The sequence below is a fragment of the Penicillium diatomitis genome (genome assembly GCF_028827545.1).
Source record: "Penicillium diatomitis strain IBT 30728 chromosome Unknown utg000008l_segment0_segment0, whole genome shotgun sequence".
NCBI lineage: Eukaryota > Fungi > Ascomycota > Eurotiomycetes > Eurotiales > Aspergillaceae > Penicillium > Penicillium diatomitis.
In genome coordinates, this window is record NW_026623180.1 from 430,923 (window position 1) to 449,214 (window position 18,292).

General features: G+C 51.0%; 8 protein-coding genes across 8 annotated transcripts; 4 read left to right on the forward strand and 4 right to left on the reverse strand.

The window, feature by feature from the left end:
* Positions 1-350: 350 nt before the first annotated feature.
* On the reverse strand, positions 351-1,709 carry N7539_006214 (tafazzin; the record flags this gene model as incomplete). Its single annotated transcript, XM_056935816.1, has 4 exons — positions 351-1,164; positions 1,238-1,330; positions 1,411-1,429; positions 1,508-1,709. 4 exons carry the CDS (start codon positions 1,707-1,709, stop codon positions 351-353), a joined length of 1,128 nt encoding a protein of 375 aa, XP_056788740.1.
* Positions 1,710-2,198: 489 nt separating this feature from the next.
* N7539_006215 (mitochondrial 54S ribosomal protein mL60) lies at positions 2,199-2,683 on the forward strand (the record flags this gene model as incomplete). Its single annotated transcript, XM_056935817.1, has 3 exons — positions 2,199-2,239; positions 2,318-2,547; positions 2,631-2,683. The coding sequence occupies 3 exons, from the start codon at positions 2,199-2,201 to the stop codon at positions 2,681-2,683; spliced, it is 324 nt and encodes a 107-aa protein (XP_056788741.1).
* A 444-nt stretch (positions 2,684-3,127) lies between these two features.
* On the reverse strand, positions 3,128-5,350 carry N7539_006216 (uncharacterized protein; the record flags this gene model as incomplete). The annotated part of the gene is made up of 1 exon (XM_056935818.1): positions 3,128-5,350. The coding sequence occupies one exon, from the start codon at positions 5,348-5,350 to the stop codon at positions 3,128-3,130; it is 2,223 nt and encodes a 740-aa protein (XP_056788742.1).
* Positions 5,351-9,447: 4,097 nt separating this feature from the next.
* N7539_006217 (uncharacterized protein) lies at positions 9,448-10,070 on the forward strand (the record flags this gene model as incomplete). Its single annotated transcript, XM_056935819.1, has 3 exons — positions 9,448-9,584; positions 9,668-9,849; positions 9,982-10,070. The coding sequence occupies 3 exons, from the start codon at positions 9,448-9,450 to the stop codon at positions 10,068-10,070; spliced, it is 408 nt and encodes a 135-aa protein (XP_056788743.1).
* Positions 10,071-11,551: 1,481 nt separating this feature from the next.
* Positions 11,552-12,127, reverse strand: N7539_006218 (uncharacterized protein; the record flags this gene model as incomplete). The annotated part of the gene is made up of 1 exon (XM_056935820.1): positions 11,552-12,127. The coding sequence occupies one exon, from the start codon at positions 12,125-12,127 to the stop codon at positions 11,552-11,554; it is 576 nt and encodes a 191-aa protein (XP_056788744.1).
* A 170-nt stretch (positions 12,128-12,297) lies between these two features.
* Positions 12,298-12,533, forward strand: N7539_006219 (uncharacterized protein; the record flags this gene model as incomplete). Its single annotated transcript, XM_056935821.1, is given in 2 exon segments — positions 12,298-12,429; positions 12,447-12,533. The coding sequence occupies 2 exon segments, from the start codon at positions 12,298-12,300 to the stop codon at positions 12,531-12,533; spliced, it is 219 nt and encodes a 72-aa protein (XP_056788745.1).
* Positions 12,534-14,552: 2,019 nt separating this feature from the next.
* N7539_006220 (uncharacterized protein) lies at positions 14,553-15,209 on the reverse strand (the record flags this gene model as incomplete). Its single annotated transcript, XM_056935822.1, has 1 exon — positions 14,553-15,209. The coding sequence occupies one exon, from the start codon at positions 15,207-15,209 to the stop codon at positions 14,553-14,555; it is 657 nt and encodes a 218-aa protein (XP_056788746.1).
* Positions 15,210-17,125: 1,916 nt separating this feature from the next.
* On the forward strand, positions 17,126-17,875 carry N7539_006221 (EXPERA domain-containing protein; the record flags this gene model as incomplete). The annotated part of the gene is made up of 1 exon (XM_056935823.1): positions 17,126-17,875. One exon carries the CDS (start codon positions 17,126-17,128, stop codon positions 17,873-17,875), a length of 750 nt encoding a protein of 249 aa, XP_056788747.1.
* Between the last annotated feature and the right edge of the window lie 417 nt (positions 17,876-18,292).

Below are 18,292 nucleotides of genomic sequence, written 5' to 3' on the forward strand. Positions count from 1 at the left end.
TCGCACGGTTCCATGCCGAAGGTGACTACTAATAAGTTACAGACTTACAGTTAGTAGGTTCAAAGGTTAGTACTCGCTTCAATCTTGTCTCCATGTTCCTGGCTTTGTTGAAATCTAGTTAATTTGGGATTTAGATCGATGGAATATCGGGAGTCTTCTACACTGCCGATGTACTATCTATTCTGCTAGGACTGAATGAAATGATGAACAAGAACTAAGAATCACGTTACATTGGTGTTGAAGCGGTGTGCTTCATTCTTCTCGTCGGTCACTCTATTAATTTGGAGTATGCCCGCTATCGTACAGTTCTATACAAGGCTATTTACAATAAATATTTCGTACTGGGCTTTTCATAGATCACGAACCCAGGAGTCATCCTTCATGTGGCCCTCTCGACCCGGGCCCTCTTCTAACCATGTTTCAACTAAACCCTCCTTAGGATCTTCGTCAGGAAGCCCACGGGAGCGTCTGACGTCGAGAACAAGGCGGCGAATCTTGCGAGTCACTTCCTTGCGCAACTCGACCACTTCCTTGTTATGTAAAAGCTCGTCGCTCAACACTCCAAGCGGCAGGTCTCGAGATTGAGCATCTGCTTTTTCAATCTTGGCCTTGAGCCTCTGCCAGCGTGATCGCATCTCTCCAAACTCCTTCTCGTTGTCTACCTTGGAGCCGAATGTGATGCTGACATTCTTTCCCACACGAGGGAGGAATCGAGGAAATTCGCGGCTTTCATGCATGATTTGGTCAAAGCCCTCAATCCACATGGGTACCACATCGGGACATTCATCTGCCTCAAGAATGAGACGTGCAATGCCCCATTTGAAGTAGCGCATGGTTTTGCGGGGCGATTGGTGGATCTTGCCCTCGGGGAAGATGTGCACCCAAGAGTGTGAATTGCAAGCATAGGCAGAGGGGCCCATGTGTGAGTCTTCGCCATTTGTTGTGTATGCGACGGAGAGATCAGAGAAGGGATCGACGCATACATTCTCAAGGCTGAAATGTTGCCGTTCGGGTTTTGCGCGATGGTGGTCGACAGGGAAGGGACCCTTGGAAAGCATTCGAATGGCCTGCGTAATTGCGGGTTGGCCGAGTCCGCCAAAAGGCGAGTGTGCGAGGCGATGCGTGGGGAGGACCTGGCCTAGTGCAAAGAAGAGCGAGAGAGGCCTGGGTCGTAAACATGAAAGGTTAGCCACGACCAGAAGCCATTGACCTGTATACGTATGTAAGAAGTACTCACCTTCCCTGGAAGCAAATGTCATGGCTACCAAAGGACCATCGCTTGTTCCAATATCTCATGGGGAGCAATCCCCAGATCAACGGATCATCCATACTAATTCCATCGCGGGGCCGTCAGTGTCGATAATTCAACCAAACAAGGAGCGATTTCTCGTGAACATGTCGGCAACGTACACGCTAATGTGATTTGAGACTGTTTCAAGATTTCACTGTGAGCAAAGGGAACATAGGTAGAGTGACGTCGTTTGAACCGATCCGCCAGAGTACATACCCGTGATGAGACCTTTCGTCCGTTGCGACGCATCCTGCCTTGAGTCCAACAGCGCTGTGAATGCCTCACCGCCATGAACTTCTGCATTATTCAATGCTGACAAGAAGCCACGACATAGCCCAGCTACTCCCCACATGGTGACACTGGACATTGCCCGCCATGGGAGGGACGGCGCGTCTGCGGTTGATGCGCCGGCGTCCATAGTGATGTGAATCGTGGAAATTCAGTGATGCTCCATAGACGAGCGGAGGCGCTCGTGAGGAAAGCAGATGTCCAGGGAATTCCGAGACTGCCTTCTTACTCTGAAAAGTCAACAGAAGAACCCTTTACGCCAGAGGGGGAAAAAACAGGGCCGCTGCTGATCGGCGAACATTCGGTCTTCCGGAATCATGTGACTGAGCCTGGGGTAAACACATGTAGAATTATCTAAAATCCTCCCACTACAGTTGACCTACACTGAGTCAAATTTTCAGAATTGCTTCTAGCATCACCAATAAGCCTACTCTTTACATAATTATTGCACCCAATCCTAATTACGCGGTTGTTATTGTACAGTGTTCCCTCGATCTATACTCGTACTGAACGGCGTTGAAGTACAGCAGAGCCGAAGCGCACGGACCAATTGTATTCCGGACTTCAAGCACGATTTTGCCCGCCGTATCATTTTCATTCTCTCCTGCAAGCCGCCATCATGTTCAAGCCCACCTCGGCCCTTTTCTCGGGTCTTCTCTGGTAAGGAGACATTGACAACGAATACCCCTTTCAATATCTCGATCCATCAGACTGACCCCCTCTTGTACTGAGTAATAGGAAGACCCCATGGCGTCTGTCATCGCCCCAGAAAGCCCGGCAACGCAAGCGCCTACGCGCCGTCGACCAGGTCGTTGATACTCTCAGCGCAGCTCTTTCGCGACAGGGAAAGACTACTAAGGCGGTCGAGCGGTGGTACGCCGAGATGCCTCGCGAGGAAGAGATGCTTCCCAAGGACAAATACACCCTCTTCGATAAGAAGGAGAAAAGCTACCGCAAGTCTATTCACAGTATGTCACAATCACACAGGGAACCCTCCTTGACTCCCGAATACCTGGGATCTCTGAGCTTGTTACTGATCCCTCATTCTCAGAGCTTCCCAAGTGGACCCGTGTCAGCCAGCGTGTCAACCCCCCTGGTTTCTAAGCCTGCCATGGCTGCATCCCGCCATGGATGAGTGGTCGAGATATTCAGTGTTTCGCCCTGTCAATTGGCGTCTGTATTATACCCCCGAATTTAGAGCGCCGGTCATTCTTGATGACTTGAGTGCCCTGACGTACGCATCACATAGGAAGGGAAAACCGGAGTTAATGGTGATGCAGAAATCCTTTGAAGGCACTTTTTACAAGGAAGCCACTGGCACCCATTGTTTCATAGCCAGCGTTAGTCGTGATTTTTTTTGGCTTTTCTATCCAATCGATTATGTTCAGATCGAACAGTGCTCAATGTCCGGCCCCTTCTAACAATAGGATGATATCGATCCGGCTTGTAATAATAAGATGCTGGCAGGCTGACAGTGCTGGGTCTAAGACAAGGGCCACACCATCGAGAGTGAGAGCTGAAGATGAGTAGCATCAAAAATTGGGCATGTCAAGTTGGTGAGCGTGCTCGCTCCCTTGGAAGCAGTGCCAGGGACGCAGCGAGGCAGCCTCTCTGAAAGGACGACGCTACCTCCCTGACACGGGTCCGGTTTGCACGGCCTTCGTGGATGAACTTATCAAGGCGATATCCTCGGCCGACCTGCTGCCAATCCTCCAGTTTTTCCTGCCAACCTGCTCCTCCGTCATACCACGCGTTCTTTTGCTTGTTTGACATCGCATGTCCTTGCGGTGGCTTCGGTAGCATCCATGCCGCCGGGTCGGTGTGCCCATCTGGAGGTTCTTCGGCTGACTCTTCGTACAGCTCAACTGAGTGAAGGATATTTCTGTTTCCAGAAACTTTTCTTTGTCGATTTACAGCAATCCGCCATGAATCTATGCGTGGGATTCGAGCCCTCCTCTGGCGGTTCTTAGCGTATTTGGGCCTCGGGACACCGCTGTCGCTGCTCCCAGGCAGTGGGAATCGGGGGTCCCCCCAACGCCGACGATAGTCAGTGGATACCCTCGAGACGGGATCAGTCACCACCCATGTGGCTGTATTGAGCCAATGGTTGGCAAGGAGACTGAATTGATACGGTCTGTGGCCAGGGGTCATCTCGTCATACACCCATTTCACCTTGCGGTTCAGTTGGTCAATCAGGCGTAGTTCCCAGTCGCTGAGCTTCGCAGTCGGAAATGGCACCTTTTCGCGGCCTTTACGTCGAAGACGCCTGCAATTTGGCGTGGCTTGAGATCTTGTGGAGCGTCTGGCCCTGCCGGGTAATACTTGCACGGTCAGATCTTTCGGTGAAACACCGCGCCTTCCGTGCCAGGAGTGTAGGGGCTCATTCGAGGTGTGCATCACAAATGACTTCGGCTTTCCCGGGGGCCGAACTCGGACTGGGGCGGTGTTGAATCTTCCAGAATTGGCAGACGTATGGTCAACCGTAAGTGTTATTTGTCTTTCAATGAGCTTGGATCCGGGAGCAGCGGCCATTGAGACCGGCGTGTTTTCGAATGTCGATTTAGACGCTCGGTTATTGGTCATCATTTGGGCTTGGTGAAGGTCCCAAATGCTTTGCTCTGAGCGACTGGTCGTCCAGACGGCGGTAGCTGGGGTCCCTGGAGGCCCAGATGAATCTTTGCGGCGTTGTTCCACATACGAGCGCACTCCTATCTGCATCTTCGCTGACCAGGCACTGTATCTGCGCATTGGTCGGTGGCTTTTTCTCGATGAAAGCGTCGAAGGGATGCTAGAGCAGTCATGTCGAGTGTGGGACGCAAGCGCGGGACCGAGCCCACCATCGTACTCCGCAATCTGAGTGTTCTCTGATTCGAATGATGCCAGTGACAAGTGGCGGATACGCGGTCTTCTGTTGAGCTGCCACATGTCATCTCTGCGGTAGTCGCGCCGCCCATTGACCGATGAGGAGACTGAATGAATCTTGGATGGCAAAGTCAAGTGAGATGCATTTTTCCTTACTCCTGAATGCCTCGCGCCTTCTCCAACCGGGCTGCTGCGTCTTTGCGTGAGCTCCTCTGGAAACGAATGGAGCCTGTGGTGAGGCATGGACGTCGTGGGTCTATTTGAGCGTCCATCAAACAACTCAGCAGGCTGGGACCATGCATTGACGGCCGTCTCCCATTCAGATGCAGGTCGAATGTCTTGCGAGTTGGGGCCGCTGTTACCGCTCATCAATGCCCCATGACATTCTACTGAAGATCGAGGATAAGCGGCGGAGAAAGCTGGAGTGAATTCAGTGCTTTGAAGAAATCGTGGGAGCAAGCGAAGTCGCTTGCGTCTGGCTCGTCGTTCATCTCTCGCCTCACAGCCCGGGTCCCACCACATCCACTCATAACTTGTTCTTGGAGACTCCCAGGAGAACCAGTCCAGTATGTATCGAAATGCTTTCCGAAATCGACTCTTGTTCCTCTCGTGTATCTCGAGGGGCACCCAGCCATACCAAGTCCTGGCGAATCGACTTGTCGGTTGTTTGCCCTCTTGCAGTACTCGGTGTCTGGTCCGGGCCCGCAGAAACTGACCGGTCTTCCAGAAAAGAACAGAGAGAATAAAAATTCCGACCGTGCCGGCGAGAAGCTGCACGAAGGTGCCGGTATTGATATAGTCCCTTATATGGGTTGGGTTATTATGGTTGGGCTGATGAGCACGAGAAGGTGTGGATCGTGAGAATGAGAATGAGTGAATTCCAGTCTGGGGTTCGCCTAGTGGAGCCATTTGCTTGATTCAGACCAGCCTTTGAGCTGAGGGCTGTGGTGCACGATCTGACTCAACTCATAAAAGAGTGACCGCTCCATGTGCCTGTGAACAGAATTGGAAATTCTGAGAGAAGGCGTTTACATGATCTCAAAGCTCTTGCTACGAATGGCAATGGTCTAAGGAGGAGTGCACCTTCCCTTCTGACAAACATGGTCCGCGTAAGGCATCAATCGGGGCTTGTAGTCTTTGGGAAGGAATTTCACGAGCCCGTCTTCGACTCAGAGAGCGACAAGAACCTGTGAATTGTATTTTGAGCAAGCTGGTGTTGGTTTACGCCTGAGTCGAGTTGATGAAATGCTGTATGCAGTCTTCCTCAGTTAACAAGGATGGTCTTGGGCTATCTTCAATATGCTCAGTATTCTCTTTCCTCAAGCTCTCGGGTTGCCAATATTTGCGCTTGAGCTGCCCTCAATTGAACACTTCTTGTCGGTGTACAATGTGCAGTGTACAATGTGCAGTGTACAATGTACAGTGTTACCCAGTCTTCAACTTAGGGCGGTGTTCGTTGCATGCAAGTTGTCAACATGGGCCCGTAGACTGAAGGAAGTTTGGTGCGTCGACTTTTGATACTCAAGACAAACCTTCTTCATTTCTCTCTTCCTAGAAATATATCGAAACGATCATTCCGGGGCCATAACCACTCCGCCCTTCCCCACTCTTGAGCTGCGTGGCTTCATGCGTGCGTAATTGTAAAATCGTGATGACCTGCCCTCGCAATTCTTCCACACTTGATCGGCCCTTCACCGTGAACCATCCTTCTTTCTTCTCGACTTGGAAGTTAGGGACCGGGCAACGAGGTATCAGCCGAAAGGACAAAGATCCTTGCCATATCAGATGCAGTAACAATGGTCTCAATCGTCGGTGCAAGGACTAGGGCTTCACCGCCACACTTTACAGTGGCGGTGCGTCTCCTCACGTCTCGTCGATCGGTGCTGCTGCAATCCTTTTTAAGGCCCACTTCTGCCCCACGACAGCATGGAAACCTTCCCCTCTCAGCCTCCTGCATGTCGGACACCTCGGCCAAGTCTCGTTCTGCAAAGTCTATTTTACCTCTATTGACTCTCGGCCATGAGGCTCGGTCTCGATGCAGAAAGAATCGTGATGCCACGATGCTATTTGGCGCCAATCTCTCCTCGCTTACCGACTGACGGTGGGCGTGCGTAGACGCCACTTAATCGAGACGGGGAGCCATGTCCGGCCCCACTAGTCTTCGATTGAAAAGTCCTGTGCATATTGCTTTTGTCTTTGAAACTTGGCCACCAAGACGTTCCAGACTGGGCAGCTACAGCATCTGCATGATCCCGGACCACTGCACTACTGCAGTGGAGTGATACAGATGATACAATATGATTGTCTCATCAGGAACGCCTTCCCCCCCCCGCGTTCGTCGTGAACTGCCCGGTTACAAAGTTATCAAGGTGCCAAGGACCACTGAGATATTCCAAGAGAGGACGGAAACGTTCATCCGGCAGGAGACGATCATTTCCCTTTGCATATCGACCACTGCTTCGCAAATCTGGAGATAAGCTGTTCTGCACGAGTTTCCGGTGACGAACAATGACGAAGTTAGTCTAAAAAAATCAAAAGACCAACGAGCGCGCTTGGCCCTCATCCACGAGCGATCGTCTTCTCGAGCCCCGAACTTGTATCTCGCAGGAGGCGTCCCGGGAGAACATCAGCGCCAGGATTTGCGCAAGGGTTCCTCCCCATGGAGTGTGGCTGTTACAACCGTCACATCCATCGAGTCTGACATCAGAACAGAGCCGCGGTCCCTCGGCTATCTTGCCAGAGTGAATCTCAGATCCCGACAGCGTCGTGAGTCTCACAAAAGCCTGGAGCTTAGGTCGGTGATTGTTCATCAGTAGAGGGGGTCAAGGCTTTTGTTTACGCCGCAGCAGAGTCGTCGCTGTTAATGCGTACTGGTATGCTTTCCCGCCCAAATGTAAGCCCAAGCCACCCTGTATTCTGCGAGTGGCTGATATTGGGTACCTCGAGACACGTGAGGCTAAAGCTGAAAGCTACCATTTCAAACTAATAGACCGATCCTGGCGCAGATCAACGACTGGGACGCTCTCCGATGGTATGAATGCACTGATGCAATATGTATCCGTAGGTTCTCGGAGTGACCGATAAAGTTTGACGACATGTGTCTTTGCTGGGCCCACAAGTAACCAGCCCGAACCCTTCATGCGCCGCAACAGGGGCTCACAGGATGGTCCAACCGAGCTCTACAGCCTGATGCGAGACAATCTTTCATGCAACAAGCTTTTGTTGAGAATCGAAATCTATCCCTGCTGATACGAGAAGCAGAGGCCCTCGTCTTCCAAAATTGCAATTGAAGGGTCAATGTGCCGGTGTCTTTGCGTTGAATGCAACAACAGGAAATCAAGTTACCTCGTGCAGTCCAATCCGCTGTCCAGCTGGAGATGACGAAGGAGATGCTCATGGTATCGTGGGACGAGAGAACTCCAATTCTACTAAGCTCTCCTAGATCGATAGGGCGATCATGACTGCTTTCAGGCTAGATTGCGCCATGACCTCCACCTTATCCACGGAACCTGTATCTCCCCAGCAAAGGACAAGCCACGGGATGTGCAACGCCGAGAGCGGGAACAACTGACTCGCAGAGTTCAAGGCACCAGCCACTCTAACGTCAAGGGCGAGGTCAGTTCCGTCTCAAAATCCCCGTTCGCGATGATGGCTGCTCTGTCTTTGAGAATGGTTGGTGTCCAAGGGTTCTCCTCCTCTTGTGACCTGCGATCTACTGGGTGATCCCTGTGCGCTCCGTCAATCTGGATGCCCCCAGAGGCCTGTGCGATGGTTTATTGATCGGGTGAGAGTCAACCCAGGTACCGGGTCGGAATGACCGAAGTGCAGCCGGAGTCATTCAGTGCGCCCAGCGGGACTTTTGAGTGGATTTCAGAAGAACGAGGTTGAAGCGGGACTGGGGTAAATCCAGACTCCCATGCTCGGGGTCTGTTGAATCAGTAAATCTTTCTATCGCACTCAGTCTATTCTAAGAGAGCAATGAATCCCTGTTAGACGATCCCTATTGGAAGATCTCGATCTAGTGATGACCTACCCGGCCCTACTCGCGAAGCCACGATTGATCGTTCAATGGTCCCTCAACAATCACATAGTAGTCTTCCCTCTCGCGCCGCCAAACCGAAAACTCTACTTGAAACCCGACAACTTTAACCGAAGAGAGACCGGTCATTGCCTCATCCACTCTATCCACTCTATCGGATCCCAGCTCGCAATTCTAAACATGTTGAGGAAGTTGGGACCCTTTCGGCTCGCCCAGGACGACAATTCGGAGCGGATCTACACGCAGGCGGGAGATGATCGTGAAAAGGTGGCGGAAGTAATTTCCGTAAACGCTAGCCCCATTTTTTCCTTGATAGATTACTTTTTTTTTTCATAATTCATGCACGAGTGCATGCATACGCTATCTGAAGATTCCGGTGGCAAATTTCTTGCATTGTAATAAAATCATCCCGCATAGCCTAAACTGGAAAAAGGCTGCCGATGCACAGGGTTCTTGTTCGGGACCTCCCCCTGGTCTCATGAAGCTGTTGAAAAAAATTATATGAAGACCCGGATAAGTATGATTCTTTCCATGAGGTGTGCTTTGTTTAAACACGTCGAGAATTTTTCAATCTTCACTCGGATTTTATGAGCACCTAGTTCGAGTCCCAGTAGTTCTGGGGAAATATTTTTTTTATCTTGCACGTTTTTTGTCTGATGCAACTGCTATCGCCGATTCGGATATTATTCCCGGTTCAAGCTTCATCTCTCGATCTTGGACGAATTTCGATCCGTCCGGTTTGACAAGGCCACAAGAGTTTTAAAAGTCGTCGTCTACCTCGTCCTCGATCAATTTGTACCAGCTCCAGACCAACAGTTCAAGTACGCCGAACTTTGGAAAAATTCACCTCTCGAAACCAAATCAAGATCGCACTCACATCTCTCCTTCAGCCCGAAACCGAGAACACTTTCATCAAAGAACCTTCCATAACCGAACTTCAACCCAGGTCTCTGGAAGTCCCAACACTATGGCACAACCCCGAGAATTTCACCTCACCTTTGAAATCCCTCCTCCAGCAACGGTCCGACCAGGTCTCCCATTCACCATTCCCGTCATCATCTCAGTCCGCGCCATCGGCACCCCTCCAACACAGACTGTCACCTCGTGGCCGGTGCCAGCCTGCGCAATGAAGCCGGAACCAGTACCGCCGCTGGACTCGGTGGGAATCTGACCGCGATGGTGCGCAGTCGTAATGAGCCGTCGATGAGCGGGTACGCCAAGTTTACGGGGTTGATGATCTCGCAGCCGGGCAAGTATCGGTTGAGGATCATGCTGAGCACTTCTTCGGTGAATGGGGTGGTGACGAAGGAGTTCGTGGATTCCGGGGTCATTCATGTACAAGCTGCGGCGCCGGCGGCTCAACGACCAAGTACGTCTTTCATTGTCTTTCGATCGAGAATGCGCTCTGGGTATAGCTCCGATATGGGCGTTTTTCTCTCGTGGTCTGGATAGCACGTGAGCTTTTCTGAGCTAACCCGTTTCATCTTTGTTATTGTTCCAGGCCCAGCCACGATAGCCACGCTTCAACAATTAACGGTCGAAAACCTCGACATATCTGCTGCAGATATAGCGAGATGGCAAAGCGCCTGATCTGGAATTCAAAAGGCAATCGACCGAGCGAATGCAAGTTCCACCACAGGTGCCAGGTGGTGACATATAGATCACAAGCGAGATGAAGGAGACAAGGAACGGTTGCCGATAACCATTGCTCACGAATGAAAGCTGGCGTCATTCGCAATTTTTTTTTTTTTTTTTGATTTTCTGGATATGAAGATTTGCTATTTAAACGCCTAATGGATGCGGTCTATTCCTCTACGGATCGGCCACCTCGAACAAGTGTCTCTCCAGAGCAATTCACACTTGAATAAGAACTGTACGAAAGCTTCGTGGAAATAGAGTTTCCGAATCGAGCCTCTAGATTGTACGGAAAGGGTTAAGTTCGAGACCGGAGAAACAGATGGATAAGGTACCACTAGCTTCGTGGGTCGTGGTGGTTTTGATGAACCAATTTCACATCCCTACCTACCTGAATCGATCCCCCGCTCGATCCCTTCCCTCTAAGTATCATCTACACGGGCTTGGAGTTTGCTTCGAATAAAGGTAATTGCCCATCGATACCATCATACGCAACGTATCAATCCGGGTGAATATCTCCTTGGCCAAATCAGAAACTTCCATCCCTCCCACGTTCCACTTGACCCCTGTCTACTTCAAAGAGATCAATTATGACGGCATCCAGCTTTCGAACTGATCAACGGGACTCTAACTGCTCGGTCAACCATTGCTCTTAGCAGTTGACTGCTGATTCCCGGCTAGCACTTGTGGAGACTAGATCCATCTTCGCGAGCCCGCAGTTTCCAGTGGTGTGTCGAGTTAACAAGGTTGAGGGCGCTTTGTACGAAACCTCTCTGCCAATATCCGGGCGAAATGAGAGTCATTCGAAAGATAAAGGTACCAAAAATTAAGCTGTTCATTGAACAAATGTCTACACTCGGAGCACATGCAGATAAGGGAAATTGAATTCTGGTCACTATCATATAAATGCAGCCCTGGTCAACCCAGATATCAAGTGTTGCACTACTTTCTGAAAAGTAAAAAGGCATACAGAGGGAAAAGAGTGTCAGATGATCGGTTGCGCGGTGGATGTTCATAAAGCGCAAAATGAGTTGGACCCAGGAGCCAGCATTCTCTGAGTTCAAGGTGGAGGCTGAAACAGACATGGCAAAGAGGAGGAACAATTTCACTTAGCTCCTGGCCAATGGGCACCGTGATGAAAGTATATATTGGGGTGCCGTCGATTGGAAGATCAATGGCGCCTCTCTCTTAGTCGCCGGCGGCACATTCACTGAACAGGCGCGAGATCTGAAAGTAAAATCTTGAACCGGATAGTGACCGAGGTCCTCATACCGATGTGATGGCTCAGCTGAGCTACAGCAATCGAGAAGGAATCCATTGCATCAAAACCAGAACCGAGTGGACGGTATCACAGTATCGTCATCACTTTGTTGGAGAAAGGTTGACGAATCATGTCAAGGGAGAGTGGGTAGGCAAGGGAAAAGACAAGGCGTCGTTCAGCTCTCCTTGTCGTGGCGGCGGAGCTTGTCAATGCTGTCACGAACCGTCTCGCGCACACTAAAACCACCAAAGAGCCAGTCGTTAGCGTGACGACCACATTGCTGAACGGTGCCGTGGTATCGACGGTAGTCATCACTAGTCTTGCGCCCCATGGTTGAGGACCGCTTGCGGCTGCCTTGCTCCTGCTGGGGAGACTGGAGACCGAGAGGGTGGGTGGTCATGTGGGTTGAGCTCTGACGGTCTGAGAGTCGGTCAAAATACGAGTATGACGAGGAGGAAGAAGCCAGTGTCGACGAGTTGGACAGACTGCGTTCGATGTCGTGATGGCTGGATGAGACGCTCGCAGAGTGCGAGCGATGATGGGTTGGGGAAATATCCAGAGGCGTAGGAAGCTTGCTACTGAATCGAGAGAACTTGGAGACCAGTGGGAATGTCACTCTTCGACTACCACGGGGTCTGTTATGATCGAGTTGGTGGAGGTCTCGGGCAGGGAGAGACGTGATGGAGGACTGAGACTGTGGTCGCACACGATCAGAGGTAGAGTGGTTATTGTTGATGGAGGACCCACGCATCACTTGGTTACCGATCGGATAGAATGCAGAGGAAAATAGTTCACAGATGACTGGGCGGAGGAAGACGTTGACCTGGAGGGGGATCACAGGACTTCATATACGTTCGATCAGTTCCATTCCTCGGCTTCGTTTCCCCACACTTTCATTCCCTTTCTACCTTCAACGGCCTCATGGATGGTGGACAGGGGATTGATGAGTTGGACTTGGCGCATCACAGTGGTCACTGGTTACCATCCATCCTGAGAGTGTCTGCCGTGTATCCACCGTCCACGCTGGGCCTTGGTAATGGCATCGATAGCCCTGTAAGGCTACTAACCAGCGAGAGCTCCGCTTCTTGGTGATGCCGGGGCCCGCTGCCACCATGCAGGCTATCGACTTCCAGGATGAGCGAGTGGCTCGATTATGACCGACACGGCTGACAGGGCCAATTAAGGGTTCACAGCGTGCCAGTCTGGGGCACCCAAACTCCCCGCCCGTGCAGCAAAGTTCGCTGACGGGCCGCCCACTGCGAATCGGAGTCTCGCATGAAGGGATCCGTGAGAAGGCCCCGGCAAGTGCACCGGGCGTCCATGTCGGTGAGGAGGTCAATGACAAGAGCCAGTCACTAGACAAGGTATTCGACCATGCCGTTTTGCTTCGCCAAAGTCCTGTACAGTGTCTGTCAGATTTTAGTCTCATTGATCAGATGAGCACCGGGCCCGTTAGCAAGCTTGTGGACTTTTCCATCATTCACTCTTTCATCCCTCGTCCACGACTTTGATACTCCAATGTCATCATCATCCGAGTCTTCAATCATGAATCCTATGGTGGATGAGTGTGGAGAGGATGTATTTTTGGAATGTGCTTTCCGTCCCCGCCTTTTCCGTCGCCCGTTTAATTTTTCTGCCTGGCAGGCAACCTCGGCCTTGCCCGAGGATCCACCCGGATGACATGCCGCGGAGGTCCCTGTGCACGCCCTTTTGGATGCGGGCGATACCCCAATGCCGAGTTTCCCGATCGTTGCCCCACGCATGAGGCTCTTCACGCAACAAAGTACCAAATGACTCAATAAAGTCAATACTCCAAGCCCTAGTACTTCAAGTCACCTAAAGCCAGTGGTGACAATTTATCTCCAGGCAATTCAGTGCTCCAGGTCATTTGTCCGATGCTGCTACCGGCACGCGTCGGGTGGATGACCGACCGGTATTCTCATCCGTCGCTCTGCCTCTTGAGTTCCGTCCTAGCAAGACATTTATCCAATGCCAAGCGATCCGGAGAATTGCAGTGAAGTCAGTAGACAGTAGACACGCGTAATCTGCAGCTTGCGCTCAGCTGAGCTGATCCATTGTCACCGGGCGCTCGTGGATGACCCACCTTCGATATGCTGAACCATTCGAGATTTAGAAAGCTAACCAGTAACCCTACATAGCGAAACCTTATCCAGTTTCTTTACATGACCCAGTCGGACTTGGGCAACCCAATTGTTAGAGTTTCAGGTTTCATGATCGTAGTCACCACTGCTCCAGTATGTAGCTCGGGTCGTGGGAGATCGTCTTCATGCTACATACACAGGAATTCCATTTACTCCGGTAAAAGTACGAGACTCCACCAGCAACAATAATGGTGTGGTAACAAGCTTCTTCTCAAGTCCGTGGAGACTGGAACTTCATGCTTGTTCTTCCCTAGAGAGATACTGTGTGTATCTTCTTCCATTTGAAATGGCCCACAAGCTCAACTCGACATGATGACATCTGTGCTGTTAAGCTTTGGAAACCGCCTAGCTGGTGTAGGGACCTATCTATTAGGCTGGTGCATTCCTCTTGCGGACTCTGCGAATCGGGGTTTACAGAGTTCGGCGCATTTGACCCCAATAGGACATACCTTCCGTGATTCTGAGGTTCTCGGAGTTAACAACCTCTACTCTGCTGCTACCACCACGTCCCTGCACGATACCAATGACCGTGTCAGTTCGATCCTAGCGGCGGTCTTGACTCCCTGTCGAAATTTATTTCCGAGATATGACACTCAGTATGGGAAACCTCCAGACCTGTGCACTGTGCAGTAGTCAGTGTATTGAGATGAAAAGTTTGAAAACAAGTGCCGTGTCTCAACTCTGATATCTCGCAATTGTTCATGAGCCACCTCACTTGACTATGGACGAGGGCAGACTTGATCCATCCACCACTTCACATGTGGTTGGGTGTTCGTATTCTTGCTCGCCTGCACCTTACACTTGAGTAAGATAGTAGAACCTATGCAAGAGAATCTCCATGGTTCTCCTCCGAAGCTAAGATGTGCAAGACTCTCATGTGATACTGCCGCCCCTGATCATGTAGACAAATCACCTCTGGCCAATGCTCAGGCTAAATTATACACCAATTGAAAAGATATAAAGTTCGAACCCGTCTCACACCCGGAGAATCCACCTCTCCCATCAACACCAGTCTCAGCTCTCCTCCTGCAAAGGCCACAGACTGGCACTAGGCTCTCTCCATGACCGTGGCTGCTCAGAGTGACAGCGCCGGTGGCGTCTGTCCCCCACAAGATGTGATCCCCTCAGCTCCGACACAGGCAGAATCTTTGGCACCCTTTCAATGATTGTCACCGGCCGAGCAACGACCCGCGATGGCGCCCGGCCCGACCCAGCCTCCGCTTCCCCTTGTCTGCGAAACGTCGGCATGACAAAGAGTGATCGCGATTTATCCAGCGGCGGGCGACGAATCAATCGACGTAGTACGCCACGAGGACCTGGTTTGCGTGCCTGTATTGTCGTCGGCGATACAAATAGATCATCGCGCCTGTTTCTCGCAAGTGAACGGCTCCAGAGACGATAGAGTCGGGGTGATTGCATGCGAGTGATTCCTGCCATTTCTGCGTCGTCATCTTCGTAAATGTCGTTATCTGCTTCATTCTGACGGTCTTGCAGACCGGAGTCAAGTGGGTGAAATGAAGGATTAGGATAACTTGTCCACGAGAAGTCGGTGTCGCTACCAGCTGCGATTTGAGCACCACGAAGTTGGGGATTGCATATCTCGCGAGTGCAAATCTGTGAGCCACAGTGCGGCCATGAGTGATGACGTCGATGATGTCGAATTATAGTCATTGCGAATATCCGATGCTCAGTTGAAGCGCGATGGGGCAGTACAGCGCGGAATAGGTCGACAGCGGTCGCTCGCTGTTTCAATAGAGGCTGGTGTTGCTTAGGTGGACATTATTCCAGCGAGATAAATCCACTCCGGGTGCTGAGCGACTCAGCAACAGTGATTGTGGTGAAGGTGCGCAACTCGAATCGGCTTGAGATTTTTGGTGGAAGATGCAAGACCGATCCAATATATCTCCCAAATCATCCACTTGCGCCATGGCGAGTTACCCCGCTGCATGCATGCATCACAGGTGGGATGGGCCTCTGATAACATTGTTCTCAGGTGACTGAACGATAATCATTCGATGAACGACATGACTATCTCGTATGAGATAGCTCGGTGGGAAAGCGAGACACTCGTCTGATGGGCTTCTGTCAGGTGTTTTTGACTCTCTCCGTACCTTGATTGTTTCCTCGATGAGCGGAGAATTATGAGCATCGGTGATCAGCGCGCGATGCTCGTAACCGCCCTCCTGTCTTCACAAATAGCAAAGTGCTGTCGTTTCGCGCCAATCGAGGAAGGTCATAGAACGGAGACCCTTTATCACGAGTCTGGAAGAAGCCAGGACCAAAAGCACATAGTCCTGAATCAGGGCCCAGGTAGCAAGACCACGAGTGACAATTTGAGATCGATTTGAATCAAATGTCCCGAAAACTCAGAGGCCTCTTGCAAATATCAAGGTTGAATCCGATCAGGTGCCTCGCTAAGCTATTGGAAGAGAGAGGCTTGGCTGTCGAATGACTTGTGTCTATCACCCCGTGACCTACGCTCATGATCAGCCACCGAGTCATTTCTGCTCTCAACACTCCTGGACGTTTGCATGTACTGCGGCGATGATCTCGGCTTTTCTTCGAGTCGACATTTTACTTCTATCTCCGTCGACTAAAGAAAGAAAATTCTGCTCGTTGTCAGATAAGACACGTAGGTAGCATCAATCGCTTGAATCGGTAGGCAGTTTTACATTCTGGGTATGGAGTACAAATTGTGGTTATGATTATCGTCGCGGGACAATGCTAATGCAACAGCCCGCATTCATGAACATCAAATCGGGCGTCCCTGACATCAACCAGTACCAAGTGGTCGAGCAGTAACTCGATTATCTCATCTTCCTTGGTCTAGTGGTCATGATTTCCGCTTGTCACTACAACTGATAAGCGCGGGAGACCGGGGTTCGATTCCCCGAGGGAGAGTTTCTTTTTGACGCTTTTTTTTTGTCAGTCACTCATCAAATAGTTCTACAGACTGCGGCGCAATGTTCTGCGTTTCGAATTGGGTCTATCGAGTAGAGAAGACTGAATCTCGTCCTTGTATTGCCGTGGCACGCGGGATTTGAATGTTCAAGCTGTCTTGTTCCCGCGGGGCTCGTGATACTCGCATATAGAGGATAGAGCATAATCAGTTGATCACTTATTTGAGAAGAACATCGGCTGTTTCACTTGGAGCGGACGAGATAATTCACGGGATAGCTGACACGCTAAAGCTATAGAACCTTAGCAACCCGGGCGAGTTGTCAGATCCGAAGCAGCTCTTCAAATAAGAGTAGGCTTACTAGTGTGCACTTGAGTACTACGGCAACCTTTAGGTCCTTATGGAGATTGATCCACCTAGATGACACCTGAGGCAGATACCAAAGTGGACCCCGCACGGGACAGCTACCTTAGTACCTTACTACCACCTACCAGTACGCTTTGCTGCATGAATCTACGTATTTATCTACTTCGTTTCCGTCCGAGGCTATTTGCTAGCAACGGACATCGCCAAGTTGTCTCTCCTCAGATGACAATTCACTACCCGCATCGTCAGGCTTCAATTTATACCAAAATCCTCTTTGTTATAAACTCTTCGCACAGACCCACGTCTGTCTAATTCGCCCAAGATGACCACCACCAGCACGGGCGCCTCCTTTACCCTGGACCTTTCGACGGTGCTGTGCCTGACCTTCTGCCTCTCCTTCATGCCAATCGCCTACCTACTCGGCAAAGCGCTAATTCCCTCCGGCCACACGCGCGATCGAATCCTCTTCTTCTGGCACGCCTACGACGCCCTCACCCACATCTTCATCGAGGGCTCCTTCCTCTACGAATGTTTCTTCAGCTACGCCGCCTTACCAAAGGGCATCGTCAGCTCAGGCCCCCACTTCCTCAATCGCATCGATCGGATCTACGGCGCCGCGCACGGCACAGGGCCCAGCGCCCGACTCTGGCAAGAATACGCCAAGGCGGACGGTCGCTGGGCCACGGCCGATGTCACGGTTGTCTCGTTGGAATTGTTGACTGTTTTCCTGGGCGGTCCGGCCGCGCTGTACGTGTGCTACTTGCTGTGTCGGGCGTCGAATGAGACGTTGAGTGTGCGTGCGCGCGGGGGAGCGAAGGCGACGCTGTGGTTTGTGGCGACGGCGTTGGCGACGGCAGAGCTGTATGGTGGGTTTATGACCTTTGCGCCGGAGTGGTTGACGGGGAGTGTGCAGCTGGCGACGGAGGATCCGGTTTATCTGTGGGTGTATCTGTTCTTTTTCAATACGTTGTGGGTGTTTATTCCCTTGTGGGTGTTGTGGGAGGCTGGGAAGGAGTTGCAGGCTGCTTTTGTGTCGAGGGAGGTGGTTGTGGCTGAGCGGAAGGGGAAATAAAAGATGTGAAATTCTGGAGGTTGTCTTATACAAATGCGGTAGCTACTACCTAACGTTACCTGCAGGTACATACGTACAAGCAAAACACACAAATTGGACATATTTGAGAGGAACCGATCTTTTGGGCTAGTAAGAAAAGGCAAAGAAGAAGAAAGTAGAGGCGTAAGCTCGTGAATGTCAAGCATCGAGTCGTGTGTCATGTCGCATGTCTGGCTGGGTCGATAGGTGAGCGAATTGAAAGATGGTAATAATATGACATGGATACACCAAGGGAGATCAGAGGGTCTGAAGGTAGGTAGGAGAATATCAGAAAACTTGAACAGGAAGAAATTTACAAAACTGATCAAGTCAGCTATGTCACGGCCATCCGATGTACTCCAGATCACAATTTTGTGGGGCAAGACAGAGAATCGGTCG